Source organism: Dicentrarchus labrax, unplaced genomic scaffold (assembly GCF_905237075.1).
Source record: "Dicentrarchus labrax unplaced genomic scaffold, dlabrax2021, whole genome shotgun sequence".
Lineage (NCBI taxonomy): Eukaryota > Metazoa > Chordata > Actinopteri > Moronidae > Dicentrarchus > Dicentrarchus labrax.
In genome coordinates this window covers 8,584,287-8,604,434 of record NW_026136706.1, presented here as the reverse complement: position 1 = coordinate 8,604,434, position 20,148 = coordinate 8,584,287, and the positions used below count along the sequence as shown (strand labels likewise).

At 40.8% G+C, this 20,148-nt stretch overlaps 1 protein-coding gene across 3 annotated transcripts in view; it reads left to right on the top strand.

The window, feature by feature from the left end:
* Window positions 1-20,148, top strand: part of LOC127366021 (neuropilin-2) — a 95,264-nt gene that overhangs the window by 45,173 nt on the left and 29,943 nt on the right. For all 3 annotated transcript variants that reach the window (XM_051404699.1, XM_051404697.1, XM_051404698.1), the window contains exons 8-11: window positions 5,076-5,220; window positions 9,117-9,292; window positions 10,039-10,212; window positions 11,682-11,826. In XM_051404699.1, coding sequence (XP_051260659.1) covers window positions 5,076-5,220; window positions 9,117-9,292; window positions 10,039-10,212; window positions 11,682-11,826 — 640 coding nt within the window. The remainder of the gene's footprint in view (window positions 1-5,075; window positions 5,221-9,116; window positions 9,293-10,038; window positions 10,213-11,681; window positions 11,827-20,148) is intronic.

Here is a 20,148-nt window from a genome sequence, read left to right as displayed (position 1 = left end):
CTCAGATGAGTAACTTTTAATAAAGCAGCCACTGTGCACACAAACATACACACACTCTCTGGTTTTAAACATCTGGGAGTCGGTCCATAGGGGCGGTACCAGTGTCACACAACATCATGATGATTTGTGTGATCTGTAATGTATTTGATAATGTCATTAAAGGCCTGTTGTGAACCAGATGGGACATATGGAATACATGTTAACTTGCAGAAACGATTCAGAGCGAAGGAGAAGTAATATTCATGCAGCATTTATTCCTACATTGTACTGACAGGCTCACAAATGACAGATACTGACTCAAGACATGCACCAGAGAAAGAGGGGAAAGAAGCAAGCAGATGGGCAAAGTATACGACTCAGGCGGGAATACCAGGCATGGTAGATTATATTAAAAAATCATCATTACAGGACCAAGATGCTGTGCTGTTTCTGGACTGGAATTGTATTCAAAGTTTTCTTTGTTCTTTTTACCCATAAATATTTGTTTTGCTGTTCTTACTGTGCAGCAGCCAGTTTTCATATCCCTTTTTGATGATCAAGTCATGTCAGATCATGGGAACTTGCATTATACAGAAATAGAAAAAAAGATTACAATATCAGTGTAACTATTCTATGATTCAGTGCACAAAATTGGCCGTAGGCCTGGTTATGGGAGGTTGCCCACATGACAAGAGAAAAGCAGCGATTTTCAGTGACCTGAGGTCTTAAGTCGAGAAATGATGTTGTCTCAGTTTGAGTCTTCGTCTAGAGGAGTTTGAGACCTTTTGCTGGTAGAGGTACATTTAAGCTCAACGTGGTACAAATGTCATTATGTAGCCCTCCTGAATTGCTGCAGGCGGAGCTGTCTGTGGCCATTACAACACTGGACCTCAGCCAAGACCAAAACCTCCTATTCCCACCTTAATCTGTGGGAGGGAGGATGGATGGAGAGAGAAGGATTGGAGGAGGGAGACGTGGGTGGAATAGGAGGGAGGGAGAGGGAATCGTGATGAGAGGAAAGTTTTGGAAAGTTTGAAAAAAAAATTAGGAAAGAATTAAAGAAATACAGAAAGAAAAACAGAGAAAACACAAGCAAAAGGTCAACCATTCAAGCGTTCAACTGATAGAGAGAGGAGAAACTGAGCTGTGCAGAGGGAGGAAGAGAGGTGAAAACCAAAGGGAGAAGGTTCATAGGGGAACAAGTGAGTGAAGGAAAGAGGCAGAAGGGGGGAAAGAAGTGTTCACAGGGGAACCACGGAGCGAAGGAAAGAGGGATAGATGGATGAACGGAGGCACGGAGGAGAGGAGGAATAATGAGAATAGCAGACAAGGGTGTTGACCACAAATCCCTCTGGATAGATCAGAGGTCTCAGCAACACAGCCGGGAAGGATGTCGGGAGAGGGGAAATTAAATAAAACGACAGAATGGTTGGAGGAGGGTGGGGCGAGGCGAGGTGAGGAAAAGGCAGGAGGCAGGGTGAGGTCAAAGGGGAGAGGGAGAAAAGAGTTTGTGACAAATGAAGAAAGAAAAGCTGAGAGAAAAAAGGGGAAAGGGACATAGGGGGATATCATAAGGGTGCCATGTGTCATTTGGTTTGTAAGATTTGTGGACTGGACTGTCATACTTACCAGGATTCAGCTGTCAAAAACCTCCCTGTAGTGTGTGTGTGTGTGTGTGTGTGTGTGTGTGTGTGTGTGTGTGTGTGTGTGTGTGTGTGTGTGTGTGTGTGTGTGTGTGTGTGTGTGTGTGTGTGTGTGTGTGTGTGTGTGTGTGTGTCTTTGTCCTTGTGTGATGAAATTAGAGGAGATGGGGGGTGTTTTACTATTTTATAACTCTATCCACACACATACACACAAAACACACCCAGCACGGACATTTGAATAATTCAACGTGTCTGCACTGGTCCTCACTGGCTGACTGACTGTGGCCCTGCAGGCTCATGACATGGCCACACACACATACACACACACACACACACACACACACAGACTCACACCTGTTCTTTCCCTTCCCATAAGGTGAACGTGTTCCTTGTCATGCTCTTTTTCTATCCGGTAGTTGCATGTTAGACCTGGGTAGTTGCCTTTTCACTACAAACTAGAAGCGGCTACACAATAGGTTTCCTTCTGCCCTGAACATTATTGTTATTCAGCGGAGAGGGTGTGTGTAAATGAAGGAGAAAACAGTATTCACTCCACGTCTTGTCACCTCTAACCTTAACTGGGGGATAAAAGTATCATTTGAATCAGGAATATGTTTCTTGCTTGGAATTGCTCTTATAGTATTGGTATTTAACAATGTTTCTGCTTTTTTGTTTTGGCCTGTTTATGTTTTGTGTGTGTGTGTGTGTGTGTGTGTGTGTGTGTGTGTGTGTGTGTGTGTGTGTGTGTTATTAATGGTCAATTGTTTCCGCCTGTGTTAAGAGACAAGGCAAGATGACACCAGGAACAGATGCTTAACTTTACACCTCCTCTCTCTCTCTTTCTCACGCACATACACACCAACCTAAACTGTATTACGGGTGTAGTCCATTAGCTGATTGTTGCAGAAGCCTTTTAGAAAGAGACTGTTAACTGTGAATTTAGGAGTTTAAGACCTCAGAGATGCTACGTATCGTCTTACACCTCCTCACTGTGGATTCTCACTGCAGAGCCACAACCTGGAGGGCAGGCTTCTGTTGAATATATTGTAACAAAACGATATTGTTTTAATAAGTGTGCAGTTTGCCAATACTTACTGTGATGTACAATATTGAAGTGCACCATAATTTATGCAAATCTAAAACAGAGGGCAAGCAATGTTCTCTAGATTAGAAGAGGGCAAACTTGAGTTGAGGTAGATTTAACTTTCATTGCTTTCTGTTTATAACATGTTAACAAATAATAAGTTACCCACATTGCACTTAACTGCGACTGAAGGCTCTAACGTGGGTTGATAAGACCGAGCAGGGAGGTTAAAGCTAAAGATAAAGTCACGCAGCAGTATAAAATATGTCCAAAAACATATTTAAATTTTGACAGGTCAGCTTAACATTGATTCTGAATATTTAAGAGACAATTTCTTGACTGATCTCATAAAGATAATCAGTGTGTGTGCAGTGGTGAGCTCTGACAGCGGTCATTGCTGGTATTTTCTTATCGTGTTTTTAGCCTGCTACTGAAGCAATTTCAGTCCACCGAAGAGATTGTAAAACAGCAGTTGTAACGATTTGGATCAAGCAGCTGAAATAGAGATACACACATACATACATCGCTACCATATCACCACTGATTCAAAGAACAAGGTTAGACAATCATACAAACATACATACACTCAAAAAGATTAATCAGACACGTGTACATGTACATAAGAACACATACATATGAGTGTGTGAGTGTGTGTGTGCGTGTCTGTGCACACATTTACTGAGGAAATGTTTCAGTGTGCACCATGGGAAATCAGACAGCACCCGCCAGCCCCCAACTCCTTAGAGTGAGACTTCATAATTACACTTTTACACACTGACGCTCCAACACAGCACACACACCTACACACACACACACACACACACACACACCTACAGACACACACACACACACACACACACACACACACACACACACACAGCCTTGTAATTACAGTCCACTGCCACAATCCCATTAGGTCGTTTGGGGCCTTTCGGCATTTTTCCATCATTTAACTGGTCACAGTTTCTGGTATTAAGGCCATTGTAAGGGCATGAGTTCACTGGGTCTGACTTTGTATTGTACACCCAGTGGGTCACAGGTTCAATTCCCAGCTGGTCTAGTAGCCTGCTTGCTGTTCCCGCAAGTCAAAAACCCCTTTCATCCATATTTTGTCACCCCTGACGGGTCCTGCTGTTTAATTGATTGGGAACAGAAGGAAAATAGTGAACTTACACACGGACACACACACTCCAAAAACCAAGCGAACATCTATAAATGAGTACCCAACCAAGTAATTGCAAAGCCTTTGGCTCTGTTGAATGAGGTTTACTTCTCTCTGTAATAAACACACTATGCTGTGTTTTCAGCACTGATGTAACATAATAGAAAGAGAGGGAAAAACAGCCTTTGAGGTTTTCTAATAAAACAACAGGATTTTCAGATTTCTTTTTTCTTAAAATTACAGCAGAATATCATCATGGACTCAAGATAGGGAGAGGGGGAGATAGAGATGTTGAAAGTGAAATTATAGGAAAAAGAGCCAGAAGCCCAGCTGTGTTTTCCTGTGGAGAGCCCAACAGAGATGACAGTCATAGACGGCGAGAGAGAGACATGACACTCTGTCAGACAGACAGAGATGTAAAGTCTTGGTGTCAGGAGACAAAAGGAGTGCTTCTGGCCATGTGCGCTTGCATTCAATTTTCTTTTTATCTGTATATGTGTGTGTTTTCAGAGGAAATCATTTTGTGTCTGTGTTGTGTGTGCGCATGGTGGGGAGTGTGGGAGCACTTTATAAGGCAGTGGAGAGACAGTGTGTGTTTTGTGGTGTGTGTGTGTATGTGTGTGTGTGTGTGGGTGTGTGTGTCCGGAAGCAGTGAATCTGTGAATATCATGGTGTGTGTGTGTGTGTCTGTGCGTTGAGGGGTGACAGCCTGTGTTTTTCTTTGTTCTTTGTGCGTGAAGGAGCAAAGATTATGTTTTCCTGTGTGTGTTTGGGCGTGTGTGTGGTTGAGTCAAGAGGACGTGAGAAGAGGATGCTCTCCCACATAACTTGCACGCTTTGATTTATTACACACTGCCTGCCCTCAGATTGTGTGTGTCAGTGTGTTTGAAAACCTTTGCACTCATTCCTTCCTTTGTGAACAGAAAGAATATATTCAGTGTGTGTGTGTGTGTGTGTGTGTGTGTGTTAATGTATGTATGGTAAATTAGACGTTGAAATATTTCTGTCTGGACCAAAGCAGTGGACTGAGTGACAGGCTATGTGACTTAATGTGGCTAAAATCTCAACATGTGAACAAAATGTCTCTCTAGGAAATAAACTGTCTGCCCACTGTCCTTCCTGTAGAGTGTAACAAGGGAAAGACAGAAAATCTCTACAGCCATTAATGCAGAATCATTAAATTCCATCTGTTCCTCTTTCCATATAGGTTTTCCATGCCAATACTGACGCCACGGAGGTGGTTCTCAATCGGGTCCCACAGCCGGTCCTGGCCCGCTTTGTACGAATTCGACCTCAGACGTGGAAGAACGGCATTGCACTGCGGTTTGAGCTCTACGGCTGTCAGATTACGGGTAAGAAAGATGAAGCGTCTTCCTCTGTAGAGTTTCTCAGACTTTTTCTGGCCTATCTCCTCATGGGATTAGTGATATACTGGCTTTTACACTGGGTCAGAAGGTTGATCATAGCAAAAATAGTTCCCCTAGAAAACATTTCCTGGAAAAGAACAAGCAAATGTGATGTTTTTCTCTCTTAATTTATATAACCTAATAATAAATAATTGCTTACTTTGTCCATCCATCAATCCACCAATGCTTCTATTCATACTTTCCTCTGCTTTCTGTCATCTATCTTTCACATGCACACAACACACCCACTCTCATGTGCACTCACACTCTTGCCCTCGCTCTTTCATATACATATCCTCCCTCTCTGTCTCCCACTCACTCACACACACACACACACACACACACACACACACACACAACACACACACACACACACAAAGAAATACACTCAGTCCTAATAGAATAATACTAGAGTGTGATGTGTGGGTGATAACATCAGAGAGTAACAGGCTCTCAGCTTTCATCTGCAGCCCTGGCAAACAAACACGATTTCAACCAGCATAATCAGCTCAATACTATAAATAGATAAAACTTAATTAGACTGTCTGTGTTTGTGTTTGTGTGTGTGTGTTTGTGTGTGTTGTAGAAATGGTAAAAGAGAGAGAGTTTCTATCCATTTGAGTGTGTGTGTGTGTGTGTGTGTGTGTGTGTGTGTGTGTGTGTGTGTGTGTGTGTGTGTCCCAGCTCCACCGTATCATTATTAGGTTAGGGCCTCTCTCTGCTGCCATCGTAGTGGCCATTGAGAGGGACAGATATGCTCTTATCTAGGAGGGCTATTTCAGCACCCACACAAATCACAGTCACACCAAAACAATATGATACTGCTTGTGTGTAGGTCCCTGTGTGTATGTGTGTGTGTGTGTGTGTGTGTGTGTGTGTGTGTGTGTGTGTGTGTGTGTGTGATGTGTCATATATCAGGTATCTTTGCCTGTGTCTACCAATTGCCTATTTTTTACCCTATTTTAACTCCCAAAATTGCATTATATATCACCCTACTTTTCTCACTCTACTCTCAGCAGTGAGGTCCAATTCAGTGCATCTTTTGGCCATTTCTGTTTCCCTGTGTATTGCCCATCTCTTCTGCTTTTTAATATCTGCAATCCATCACATCTCTGAGGGAAAAGACTGACTATATATGCAAAATCTTGCAGACTAGTTTTAGCCTTTTGTTCAGAAGGATGACAGAGTTTGTTACTTTATAGAAGAAAGAACACACACTGTTCTGCAACAGTTTCCGTAACATATATCTATAACCTGTAGAGAAAACTTTTTAACCAAACAGACCAGCTAATAGCTATGCAGTATCTTCTCTTTTTTTCCCCCTGCACATAGACATATTGACAAGCACACACACGAACACACCACCAGGGGGGAATGTGATAATGCCCTACACAGGCCTATAAAGGCAGACATAAAGCAGTCAGTCAGTGACATGTCATTAACTTAAATCACACTTTTATGTCTCTCTACTTTTTTCTCACTTTCTACCTGTCGCTCTGTTTTTTCTTCATTCTCATTCTACTTTTTCCCCTGTCCTTCTATTGCCTCTGCTGACAGCTTCCATTCCCACTTTTCTCTCGCTGCCTTGATGATTTTCTTCTCCCTATCCCTTCCCTTAAATCTTCGCTGTCCCTGCCTCATTCAACCCTCCGTTCCTGCATCCCTCCTTCTCTCCTTCCTTAATCTTATTTTATTTTAGCCCTGCGGCACCTATCAATCATTTATTTCTAGCACCTTTATCATTTTTTCTCACCAGCCTTGTGTATGTGTGCGTGTTTGCAGCCATGTGCGTGTGTATCGGCTAGGTAGAGCCTCAGAGGTGTACTTTACAGCTTTTGTAAGACCCTGTTATCAGAAAAAGCAGGGAGTGTGTGTGTGTGTGTGTGTGTGTGTGTGTGTGTGTGTGTGTGTGTGTGTGGGCTAAACATCAGAGTATGTGCAAGTGGAAGTGTGTGTGAGAGACCTTGACTATTCAATTTCTATGTGCTGGTGCATGTATTGCTCTATATGTGTGTGTTTGTGTGCATGTTTATGTATTAATGTGTGTGTGTGTGTGTGTGTGAAAGAGACAGAGAGAGAGAGAGTGAGAGAGAGAGAGAGAGAGAGAGAGAGAGCGAGAGAGAGAGAGCTTTAAGGGCTCTCGTGCTGGTGTGTGATATCTATCTATTTCTGCTACTGTGATCTCTAGAGATGATATTCTCAACTCCCACTGCACCCCTGTATTTAAAAAAAAAAACCTGCTGGAGTGCAGCTACTTAAAATATAGATGCAAAAATAAGAAACAATACAATAATTGAATTTTCTTCTGGCTAATCAGTTTCTTTCTTCTGTTATAGAGCTTGAGCTCATCCAACATGCCTTAGCTGTTTTTGTTGTTTATTGTTGATTCATTATTTACCATAGTGAGGCTCGGCTGCAAACGTCACAGCATTAAACATTCATCTCCGTGTAGACCCGAAGAATGTCACCATCAATCACCGTCACCCTTCACTGTCAATCTGCTCTCTTTCTTTCTTTTCACCAGCATCTTTCTTTATCTTTCTCACCCTTTATATTCACTCGCTCTCTCTACAGTCCATCTTTCTGTTTGACCTTTGTCTATCTCTTTATCTCCTCCTTGTCCTTTAACTCCTCTTACTCACATTTCATCCTGCTTCTTCTTCTTCTTCTTCTTCCCTTCCTTCCTCTTCCTCTTTGCATCTCTTCTTTTATCCCACCATTTTCCTGCCCCATTTTCAAAAACGAAATGGTCACTTTGTTTTGTTCCCTTTGTTTTTTGTCATTATTCATGGGGATAACATATTCTGATGCTTGTTAGACTAAAACACATTTTTCAGTATAATAAACAGTATCCCTTTGATCTGCAACACGCTTTCATTTAGTTCTTCCATTTGGGAGTTCTCTGGCTCAATTCCCCATGAAGAATCCCCTTTGGTAGCTTGGTTAAAGTTATGCACCAACTTTGCAGCCGAGGAAGGAAAAATAATGAAATGGGTAGATGGAAAGCAGCAGAGTGCAACACACCAGGCGTTGTTTTAACAATTCATTTATGAGACAGGAGTTTTGCTCCAAGATGAGATCAAACAGTGACACCAAATTATTCCTGACCTTCAAGTCACATTCATTCATGAAGAGTTTGTGATTTATATGTTTAGCAATGCAGTAAACTCATTTAGACCGATGGGATTGAGAAAACAGAAAAACCGGTTTGCTTTTAAAGGAAAGTTATAATAGCATGTATATGTCTGTTAACCTGTAATTTGAATATCCATCACTCTTACTATTCACTCCATTTCCAGAGAATATCTACCTTTCTGGCAGCCTCTAACTTCATTTCACATTTTCATTTCACAGACGTGATATGAAATCCATCACAGTAAAAATTTTGTTAACTTTTGTATCTCTTTTATTTTATTACTGTGTGGTAATGCAGTTGCACAGTAGCATGTAAAGAGCATTTTGAAAAAAATACATGTGTTGGTTCATTCATCAAACTTACAACCTCAACCTTTTAATGCAAGAAATGTCAAAATCATACAATCCTTTTCATATCAGTTAAGTGTTCTATTTGCTCGTCCTGTGGATCTGTTTTTTTTTTGGCAACAGACTGTTAAATCATGCATGCTGTACTGATGCTAAGAGAGCGCAGAGGACAATTTTCCAAACTCTACTTGAGTTGCATCTCTATGCAATTATACTATTCTTTGAAAACAAAACTAAAGGCATCAATATTCCCATTGAGAGCTGATTTTAATAGCAAAATGACTAGAAATTCTACCTGTAACTTAAGAAAACAATTCAAATGTTTATTTCATTCCATTCTCTTCCTGTCTGCTGTTCAGATGCTCCCTGTTCAGAGCTGCAAGGCATGTTGTCTGGGCTGCTACCTGACTCCCAGATCTCTGCGTCGTCCATGAGAGACATCCACGGCTCCATGGGGGCAGCCAGGCTGGTGGCCAGTCGGTCAGGCTGGTTTCCCAACCCGACACAACCAATAGCTGGAGAAGAGTGGCTACAGGTACGTCACCTAATCCTTACGAGTGATCTTGTTTTTTACATTACGGTACATTACAAACCATAGTTGGAGATGAAGGGCAACAGGTAAGGTTTAATTTACTGCATCAGAAATTAAATGCTGCCACTTGGAGCCTCTTGATATTTCAGTTCAGTACATTTTGGCCCCTTTCCCACCACAGGTAACATAATGTAACATGTAGCTTTTATTTCCATTATTTCTCCTCCTCTTTTGGTGTAAAGTTCCTGGAAATAACAATAATCATATTTTACTATATCATCTGCAATGGCAACAACTGTCACTGGAAAAACAATGCTGGACAAACCACAAAATATCGAAGCCTAGAGAAAAAGGTGCTAGTATCGGTTGTAAGAAACAGAAGTTGTACCAGAGGATATTGAACATTTAGGAAAACTGGGAATAAACCATATGATAAAACAGTGAGGAGACAAGATTAAGTGAATAAAAGAATGCGTCCAGCAAGCTGAAAAACAACTGAGTTTTGAGTTTAGCTTGTATTTCTAAACTGACCCAGTGCATGAAATACAACAGAAATGCAAAAAATAAAGTGGTTCTTGTACCCAACAATTTGTTAAAAGTTCTGTAATGAAAAACCAGCACTGATCGATTGTGCAGGCTACAGAGAAAGTCAGAGTAGCCACAATAGGCAGGGGATCTTGAAAAAGATTGGCTTCTGTGGTGCAGAGAGTGTGAGCTAACAATAATAATTATGTTTGCCTGTGTTGCAGGTGGACCTTGGTGTGCCGAAGATGGTGCGTGGCATTATTACCCAGGGTGCACGAGGGCTGGAGGGCAGCACCAGCACTGAAAACAGAGCATTTGTCAGGAAGTACAAACTGGCACACAGCTTGACCAGCAAAGACTGGACTTACATCACTGACAGCAAGACTGGGTTTGCTAAGGTAAAGGAGGAGAACACACACACATACACACACACTGTCTGTCTGTCTGTCTGTCTGTCTGTCTGACACATACATATGTACTATCCTCTCAGATTGTCACTGTCAGTTCTCCCTCATTTGTAGTTTATTTATAGCTGTCTTTCTCTCAATCCCTCTTGCTCTCCCTCCCCTCCCCCCCCTCTCTCTTTCTCTCTCTTTCTCTCTCTCTCTCAGCCTTGTCATTTTTGGGGAAAAAAGCCATTTTATTACAGCCTCAGCTCTGATAATAATTCAATTTAATCACCTCACTCCTCATTCTCCCTGCCACTGTCTTTGCCTCTCTCTAAGTCCTCTGTATTCTCTCTCTCTGCTTTTCTCTGTGTCTCATCCTCTCGTTCACTCAGCCTCTATTTGTCTCTCATGGGTGTTAATTAAAAATGTCTTTCCTGCATCACCACTCAACACTGCTGGCAGTCTAACGCACTGTGAGACAGGGCACTTTAAACTCTGTTCTCTTTTCTGAGACTCTGTCTTAAAACGCTTTAATAGTACTACTGAGTGTCTGGCTTTTCTCCTGATGCTAAAATCCTGTTCTCTCTCATCTGCTTGTCTTTTTAAATGAGCATCCTGGGAAATTCATCATACGTTTTTAAAAATTCGAAAAATGGCAAAGACAGAAGATACAATTCAATTAATGAAACCGACATTACAACTTTCACAGCCCACATTTTGAGAGGATTGCTGCAGTCTAGTCAGCTTGTAATAAATCTTGTGTTTTTGCCAGAGGCTGCTACAAGCCTCAAAAAATTACTCGAAAATCAAAGGAAACACATTATTTTTATGACATGTGTCATACTGTGCTAGGAAACAAAGCTGATTAGGAGTGTTGTATGACTTTGGAGAGACAGGCTCACCATTTTTGCTGTTGTTTTTCAATAATATGTGAACGGTGGAGTGGTGAAATGACAAATTTAACTACTTCTGCAGCGTTTATATCTTTCCCCACTTTTTCAGGATACTCATCTTTAATGCTGTCTTCACCACAGAACAATGTATCAATGCTCCCACTCTGACAGATGTCATATCAAACAAACATGGAGTAAAGCTCACCATTCACTCATCATTTTCTGCCTAAGACATCTCTCAGACAGCTTTGGATTTAAGACAAACTCTAGGACAAGCAATGCTACTTGTAACAATGTTTCTTTTGAATCAGCGCTGGGAAGATGCAGCAAGATCTTACTAGGTTGAGCTACAGTGAAAAGAGCAGCTGTCATCAGTGGAGCAGGCTACAAAATGCCATATTTTCCTGTTGAGTGCACAAATTGAACTGAGGAATGTCAAAATTGGCAGGAAAATATCCTTTGGAGGGGAAATGTTTTATCCTTACTCTTTCCTTGTTGTAAAATGAAAATAGGAAACCACTCTCTAATAACTCTCTAAACTCAAATAACAGCACTATCAACATGCCTTTGCCTCTCTGCTCTTAGATTTTCGAGGGAAACGGCCACTACGATACGCCAGAGGTGCGGAGGTTTGATGAGATAGTGGCCCAGTACATCAGAGTCTTTCCGGAGAGGTGGTCGCCTGCTGGGATCGGCATGAGGATGGAGGTCCTCGGCTGTGACCTGCCTGGTAAGAACACACATGTGCATATGTAAGATAACAGAAGGCTACACACTTTCAGACAGAGACGTACACATGCAACACACACACACACACACACACACACACACACACACACTTTCACACACAGATGGGCTATGAGCTTATAGGAATGTACGTTTGTGCACACCCATCCAAATGCACACTGATACATATGTGTTAATATGTTAATAATACATTAACACAGTCATTCGCAGGGGCGGTACGCTCGTTTGTTTATGACAGGCGCATAAAATACCACAAAGCCTTGAAAACGATTATGATACTTCAGCATGTATATGTATATTACATGATCCATAAACGTAATTACAAACAAAACATTAGTGACTTAAATGTGCTGTGCAAATCACACCATTAATCTATTTAATATCTGTAATTAGTGTGTTTATGTGCATGGTTTACGAGCATTTAGAACTTGTGTGTGCTTTCTTTTGTATGCCATTGTGAGTGGCTCAAGTACACAACATGTATTATATTTATGTATATAGTAGGCTACATGTTGTGTACTTGAGTGTGTGCGTGCACATACTTGCATGCATTCTGCATAGTGGTGGAAGATAATCATCTTGCTCTATAGGAGGTATTGCAGCATGTCTGGACAGGGATTAAAATGTCTAGGTCATGGGACTTTTACTAATAGTGGCCAGCTGTGTAGTTGTACTATATTGTGTTCACAGCCTATTATGTTAATAACATGTTGCTAGCGTGTAGTGAAGGATTAAGTGCAGTACATGGTCAGCTGAAGTCTGATCAATCTGTGGTCTATTCTGTTAAAATCTTTTCGCTTCTATATTTCATACTCAGAGATTGGTGGAAAGATTGTTTTTATAAAGACTGATGAATGGGGACTATTAGAGTATGTTTCTTTATTGAGCTGTGTATTTATTACAATATGTGACTGTTGTATGGAGCTTGTTAGCTGTGGTGAGCAAATTATTCTCAGCTGCACAATAACTTCGATAATAAAGCAGGCCGTTGTACAAATCTCCCCACATTTATTGCTTAACTTGAGCAATAATGATGTGCTGCATACATTTTGTCCCTGAAGTTGTGATACTTTTCTATCCTACGTTATGAAGAAATCAAAAGGCCCGATACGGTCTCAATAATGATTCACCTAAAAACAGTAACTGTACTAAATGTTTTCTTAACCAGACATCTATATTGTGGCCAACCTTCTCTCCTCTCTCCTCTTTACTCTTCTCCTTCTTGTGCCATCAAATCTTACTGCTTTAGTCAGGTTGTGACATGTGAGAGGTGAAGACGAGAACAGGAAATGACACGTACCTGTTCCCAGTGGACGTGAAGTGCGCTGTTGGCTTCAACTGATGGCCTGCCGCTAAAATTCTGTATTTCTGGACTGTGTGTGTGTGTGTGTGTGTGTGTGTGTGAGAGAGAGAGAGAGAGAGAGAGAGAGAGAGAGAGAGAGAGAGAGAGAGAAAGCCCAAAGGGAACAATATATCCTAGATGTGTCAGGACTAGCCAAGAGGTGGGTGATGATGGGAGAGAGGGGACATTCTCTACCCTCTACTGTTATACTGTTAACACAGGTTTTAATAGGTTACCATGGCAATACTAAAAATACAATTCAGGTATAACACAGATATAACATCAATAAAAGGTCTGATTTTTTCTTTGTAGGACAAGTGAGTACTGTGTACCAGTGAGATAACATGAAGGATTATCCATTATAATATATCTAATAGAAAGATAAAGCACTTTTCTTCTTTTGGTTTTACAGTTTTCTCAGATTAAATTTTATAGTTTAAAACTTACCTTAAATTTAACTACTCCTCGAGTTAAAAGCATCCTTAATGAGAGGACATACAGTGAGATGTGGCACGTTAAGAAGTCTTTTCTTGGAGGAAAATTCCCCTTTTTCATTTAAAGTTTCAGCTGACTGGTAGTAAGAACAGTGTAAAATATGCGCTCATTGATATAAAAACCCTCAGGCACAAGAAAGTGACATATAAAAAAGATTGGGGCATTCACTGGACTGATTATCTAGCATGTACAAGTTGTATATCATGAATGGCAGCAAGTGATTTCTTTATAATGGAGACAAATGCCTCTTAATATGTCCAATCGTGCTCACTGCAACCAGTGTGATTGCACCGGCAGGGTTTTCTCTTGTTCATAAACATTTATTTTTATTGTGCCTAATGACATCATACACGTCAAATCCGCAGCCAAAAGCTCCATGATCATAGTACGGATCAAGCTCTTGGCTATTGCACTGTTTCGGTGACTGTCTGCTGGTTTGGCTGTCTGTGTCTGCATGCCAGATGTTTGCCTTCTGGATGTAATCCATGCATTAGACATGATAACAGTTCATTCCCATTTTGCATGAACACCACAGCAAGTGCTCCTGCTACCATCCAAAATACTGCACATAATCACACCCTATGATGATTCCACATCTTAGAGGCTTAGAGCAAGTAGATTTAGTTCAATTTCACTTTGTCTGTTTTTTAATTGTCTCCACACTAAGTGTCATTAGGATAATAACACTGTAAAACACACGGTCTCACCAGTCATGCAGTCACAATCATTTTGCTAGTGAGTATACATGAAAACAATAATCAAAAAAGCCCATTTGACTGAAAACAAAATAGACTTTGTTTCTCCTCTCGCTTGTGTGTTGTGTATGTGTGTGTGTCTGTGTGTGTGTCTGCGTGGGTGTGTGTGTGTGTGTGCTTGCAAGTGTTGAGTTGTAACGGGAGATAAAATATTCAACAGAGTGCATCAGCTTCAGTCCACTGAACACAGCTGTTTACACATAAGTCACAAGCACACCAAAACGCACACACATTCAACTCTAGTGGACCTCTCGTATAAATTCAGACACACACACGCACACACACATACACACACAAGGCTACAGATAGGAAGTAAGATATAAAGTCATACAGGAAATGGCCTAACAACACCTTTCCATCTCCGTCCAGATTCAAGCCTAGGAGGTTGTCTTCCTTCCTCTATCTAATACTTTCCATTTCTCTAAAAAGGCAGCCTTCAAAATGGTTCTGTTTTTTCTTTTCACCAAGCTTGACATCTATAAAGTTGCCCCACTTTAAAAGGGACATCCTTTAAAAATCTTGAATTGTAGGCGTTTTCCTTTCTTCCTCAGAGCCTTGGCATACAGTCGAGCCAGAACCACCACCCATCTCAGCACTGCTAGGGAAGTAAAGGAGTGAATTAATGAATTGATAAATAAATAAAAGGAGACTTCAGTAGTGTAAGGCAATCACATGTTCTCTAACACACTCACAACAACACAGGCCAGCCTGCAGAGCATGCAGCGAATCAGGATTCAGTACAGTTTCAGAGCTCTGCTCTCCGTTGACATAAGTAACAAACATGGACCCTTTTAAAATGTTTGACATCATGAAATTATTTATATACAGTACCGTAATAACATCTGTATTACACATCTACTGTCATACATCATTCACTGAAAATAAGAAGACAAGCATCATCTCATTCACAATTTATAAAAGTATTGCGCATACTAGCATGTTGTTTATACATTCTTCAAAAGTAGAGACAAAGACAATACGATGTCAATGTCAGTCACAAACCTCATATCCTCTAAACACCAGCTTTAACAAACTCACAAAGAAATTGCTTTTCCATTACTGCCCCTGTATTGTTTTCATATTTTTTACAATGAAGCGCATTGACCTAGCTTCGGGGCTGTAAAACAATTTCCTCACATGGGAGAGACAATCTGAACACCCAATTACTATGAAGAAATCTGAAATGACGGATTCAGGGTTCTTAGGGGGCACACAATAATGTAGTTTAGCATCTCATTATTGCGCCAAACCCCTGGTGCGAAAACAGAAACAAAAGCCAGAATATTATTGCAGGACTCATTCTGATCATTCATGCTGGCTATGGAGGCAACATGTAATTTAGGTCTTGTAACCCCGACTATTGGATGTGAAGTGAGAGCTGCCAAGCTGCCAGTTTTGTTCATGTTTTAAATGACTGAGCTATCAGAACATCTGCTATGCTCTCATCTCTTTTACTCCACACCTAGTTGTTGGCAGGCAGGCACATATGTACACACACATACAAACACACACACACACACACCACCTGTTTGGCATAAAGACAAAGGTTTGTTCTTAGTTGTGTAAATACATGCTTAGGTTCTCATCTCCATTGAAAACGGCAGTGTTATGGGGAAAATAACTGAGGGACGCTTAAAAACACAGACAGAGAGAGAAAGCGGCTTTGTGTCCGGTGTTTCAGAGGAGGCTAATAACATATTTGTCTTTATTCTTCTGCCGCTGTTCTTGCTGCTGTTTGGTGGATCTTCACCTGTCATGAAACCAGAATCAGACAGAGATTTTGCTTCTTACCTCTGTGTTCAAAAACCATAACAATTTGGTAGACTACATCTTTCATTCATTCTTTTAGTTACCTCTCACTAATGCCACTTTTCCACCGCATGGTACAGCTCAACTTTTTTGGTTTACCATTACCTAAAATTTTTAAATCCACCAAGCTACCATCAACCCACCAGAATTTTTAATTTTTCTCAAAAATGCCAGCCCAACAAAACCACGCCACGGTCAACTGATGAAGCACAGAAATATCAAGAATACCATCCCTTCATATCCTCTGTTATAAAAGTAGCAGCTCATTTTTGTGTTGCGTGGTTAGCAGTAGTAGTAGCAGTGAATGCAAGTGGTGCAGAGGAAAAGGTGAGCAGTAAAGTTATCAATCTGGCAGTAAATGTACAGTTTGGCAGTGAATAAAAGCTGCAGCTTCAAAAAAGACCAAAGTAAAGTTTCTGACCCGTGTGTTGTTTCCTGCGTCGCCCTTAAAATCAGCTCCGCCTACATTTAAGGGATCCTAGCCAAAGTACTATCTACAGTGGAAAACCAAGTAGAGGTACCAAAAGCGAGCAGCACCATGCAGTGGAAATACAGCTTAAAAGATTTGGCATGTGAAGGTGGGTCAGTTAAAGCAAATAGGTTGGCAGTGTGTCAGTTTGAATCTCTGCATGACCTGAGGAAATACCTAAAACTACTCTCAAGGAGTCTTTGAACCAAACAGCCAGTGATCAGTCCAAAAAAAGAGATTTGTTATCACAAATCCCAGTGCGAATGTAGATTTGTTTTTATGAATGTGAAGCAGTTTGTTGTTGGAAAAAGCACACTGGGGCAAATTTGCATGTAGGGAGCCTACACAGAGGTTAAAATAATAGTTTGTATGCTGTAATATTAAGGGTGAGTAATATCCAAGAACCTTTACTGTATCTGTCTTTCACAAGTTGATGATGTTGGACCCAAAACACACAAACACACAAACACACGCACACACACACACACACACACACACACACACACACACACACACACACACACACACATCCATAGCTGCAGTGGCACCCAAGAGGGAAATGTTGTTTAGAGTTCTTGTTCTAGAACATTCTAGAGGTGTTCCGCTGTTCCAGGTTTCAAGCCAATCGTTCAGGTTTAGCCAAGTGTGTGTGTGTGTGTGTGTGTGTGTGTGTGTGTGTGTGTGTGTGTGTGTGTGTGTGTGTGTGTTTTCCAGGTCCAACATTGCTGCTGATGGCTTTCACATGTGAGCGGTGGCTCCAGTCCAGATACTTTCATGTGATTGGTGGGATGTGTCCGTACACCCACTCATCTCTCTCCTCTGCTCCTCCTTCTCCTGTCTTTTCCCACTCCTCCTCTCACTGCAGAGATAATGTCAATTTTAAAAAAAACATTATATATACAAAGAAAAAAACATTACAACAACAACAACAACAACAACAACAACCAGATTGTAGTATTTTTTGTAAAGTTACTTTGCACTGAAGAATGCTGTACATGGGAGGCATTTTATTTAAAGGACCAGTAGTAAGATTTAGTGGCATCTAGCAGTGAAGCTGCAGATTGCAAGTCACTGAAAACTGCACGTGTCTGTATGTGTGTATTTAATGACCTGGGAATTTGAGCAAGCTGGGAAGTGTGTCAGAGAAACTACTGTGGCCACAAAAACCCTATCTAGAGCCAGTGTTTAGTTTGTCTGTTCGGGGCTGTAGAAACGGCTCATTCTAAGGTAACAAAAACACAACAATTTCTATATTCAGGTGATTATACTTATATTATACTCATGAAAACATACCTATGACTATTATATTCCATTCCTGCCAATAGATCCTCCGAAATGTTACACACAGGAACTTTAATAAATGTGAAAGTTATTTAAAATTAATTTAAATAAAGCATAATAAATGAGGTATAAACACATTAGAAGGAATGGAAAATAATATTAGAGGGGGAGGTAGAGTGTGCAAATGTTTGTGGCTTCTGCAGTTCCCACTGCGTCTCCGCCCCTTTGACTCCCACCCCATCAGAAGAATTTAATCACTCCCGGCTCTTTGCCAGGGCTCCTGTAACAACCCCCCCACACCCACCACCAACACCACCACACACACACACACACACACACACACACACACACACACACACACACACACACACACACACACACACACACACACACACACTCCATCTTTCCTATGTCTTCACCTTCCCTTTTCCCCTGACCTCATTACCCTCATGGATTTGTTTCCCTCTCTTCTTCTTGCTCTCACTCTTGTCACACTTTTTCTACAGACTTTCTTTCTTTTTTATTTTATCCATCACCTGTCACAGCCTTTTCGAATTCAATGTAAAACAAACCTGTTGCCAGTGATACCTATACTTTATAGTTTTTGAAAGCTAATATTATCTTACACAAGCAGTAAATGTTTCATCTGTCTCCACACTAAAAGCCAAACCACAGATCAGGTATTGTACAGTTTCCAAGCACATGAGTGTAAAAATGGGACCTGACACTGTTTTTTAAAAACATAGCTCCTGAAGGGAGTTAACAGTTTGGAGTTTTTACAAGACACCAACAGTACGTTCCAACAAACACAATGGGCCATGTTTGCAGTGGGACCATGTTCCAGTGTCAAGTGCCTGAAAGTCAAGCACACACCCAAAGAAGTTTGACAGTTATTTTAAACCATATACAATCATGCTCTGTTCCCTTCAGGAGGACATTTCAGTTTATCGCTTCCTTCTCTTCCTCCTTGAGACATCACACATGGACACACTTAGGATTGGGCACTGGTTCTTTGTGGTTGCATGTGTGTTTATGTGTGCCTGTGTGGTGAAAAAAAAGCTTGTGTTTTCCCAATATAAATATTTATTTTTGGCTCAACACCTCTTTTGCAGCATTCTCTCTTCCTTAACTATCTGTTTATATATCCACCCATCATTTCAGTCATTCCTTCTTAAGGTTTTGATAGCTTGTGCAAGAAATCAACTGCAAGGTCATGGATCCACTGTTGTTTTCCTCTTCTCACTGACTTTTAGCATTAAAAAGGTGATTTAAATTCTGGTGCGCAGTCCATCAGCCAGAATGCAAACTGCATAATAACAACCTGCAATCACTCTCAAGTTAAGGCCTTTACTTTAATATACTGATTCACAGTAGACAATAAATCTAGACTCTTTTTTTGTGATGTTGGTTTGCTTCTGTGGTATTTGAACATATTTACAGTGATGCTCACATACACAATATATGCATTTTATTTTCTTCCATTATCTAAAATTTACCTACAGTCTGTCAATCTACCTGCAATTTAATCTGGCCAAAATGTACTGATTGGGCCTTGGAAACAGTTTCAACCACATCCCAACATATTACTGCCTGGTGATCTAGAAAGCTGTCTTTCTCTTCAGTTAATGGCATACTTAGCTTAATGTCTTTTTACACACTTAAACTAATTTCCTTTGTAGCTGGCTACTGTTCACTGATGTAGTTAGCCATTCATTGCCAGCAGCTTCTTTTTATCATCTAAGTTGTTGTCGTACTTAGCTTCACACTTAAGGCTACAATTACAGTCACATACCTTATGGTGCTTTGTTGCACAATCAGCTAATGAGCAATCCACTATCTGTAGTTTCCTGACATAAAGAGCTTCTTTGCTTCTAGTGTCTCAGCTGTGTCATTCACTGCTCTGCTTTTTAGCCACTCTTTAAGGTCTATTATTGGTGGCATTTTAACTACAGTCATGTGATTGGTCTTATACCGCCAATACATTTTACAGGGTTACAGAAACTCTCCTTCCCCATCTACCAGACATAAAACTTGTGGTCCAGTGCAGCACTTACCGTAAAACCAGATATTGTTGGTAGCTTGCTGTACAATGAGCTAATTAGGCATTTAGTCTCAGAAAGTGTCTCCTGCTGTAAAGAACTAATTTTCCCACCC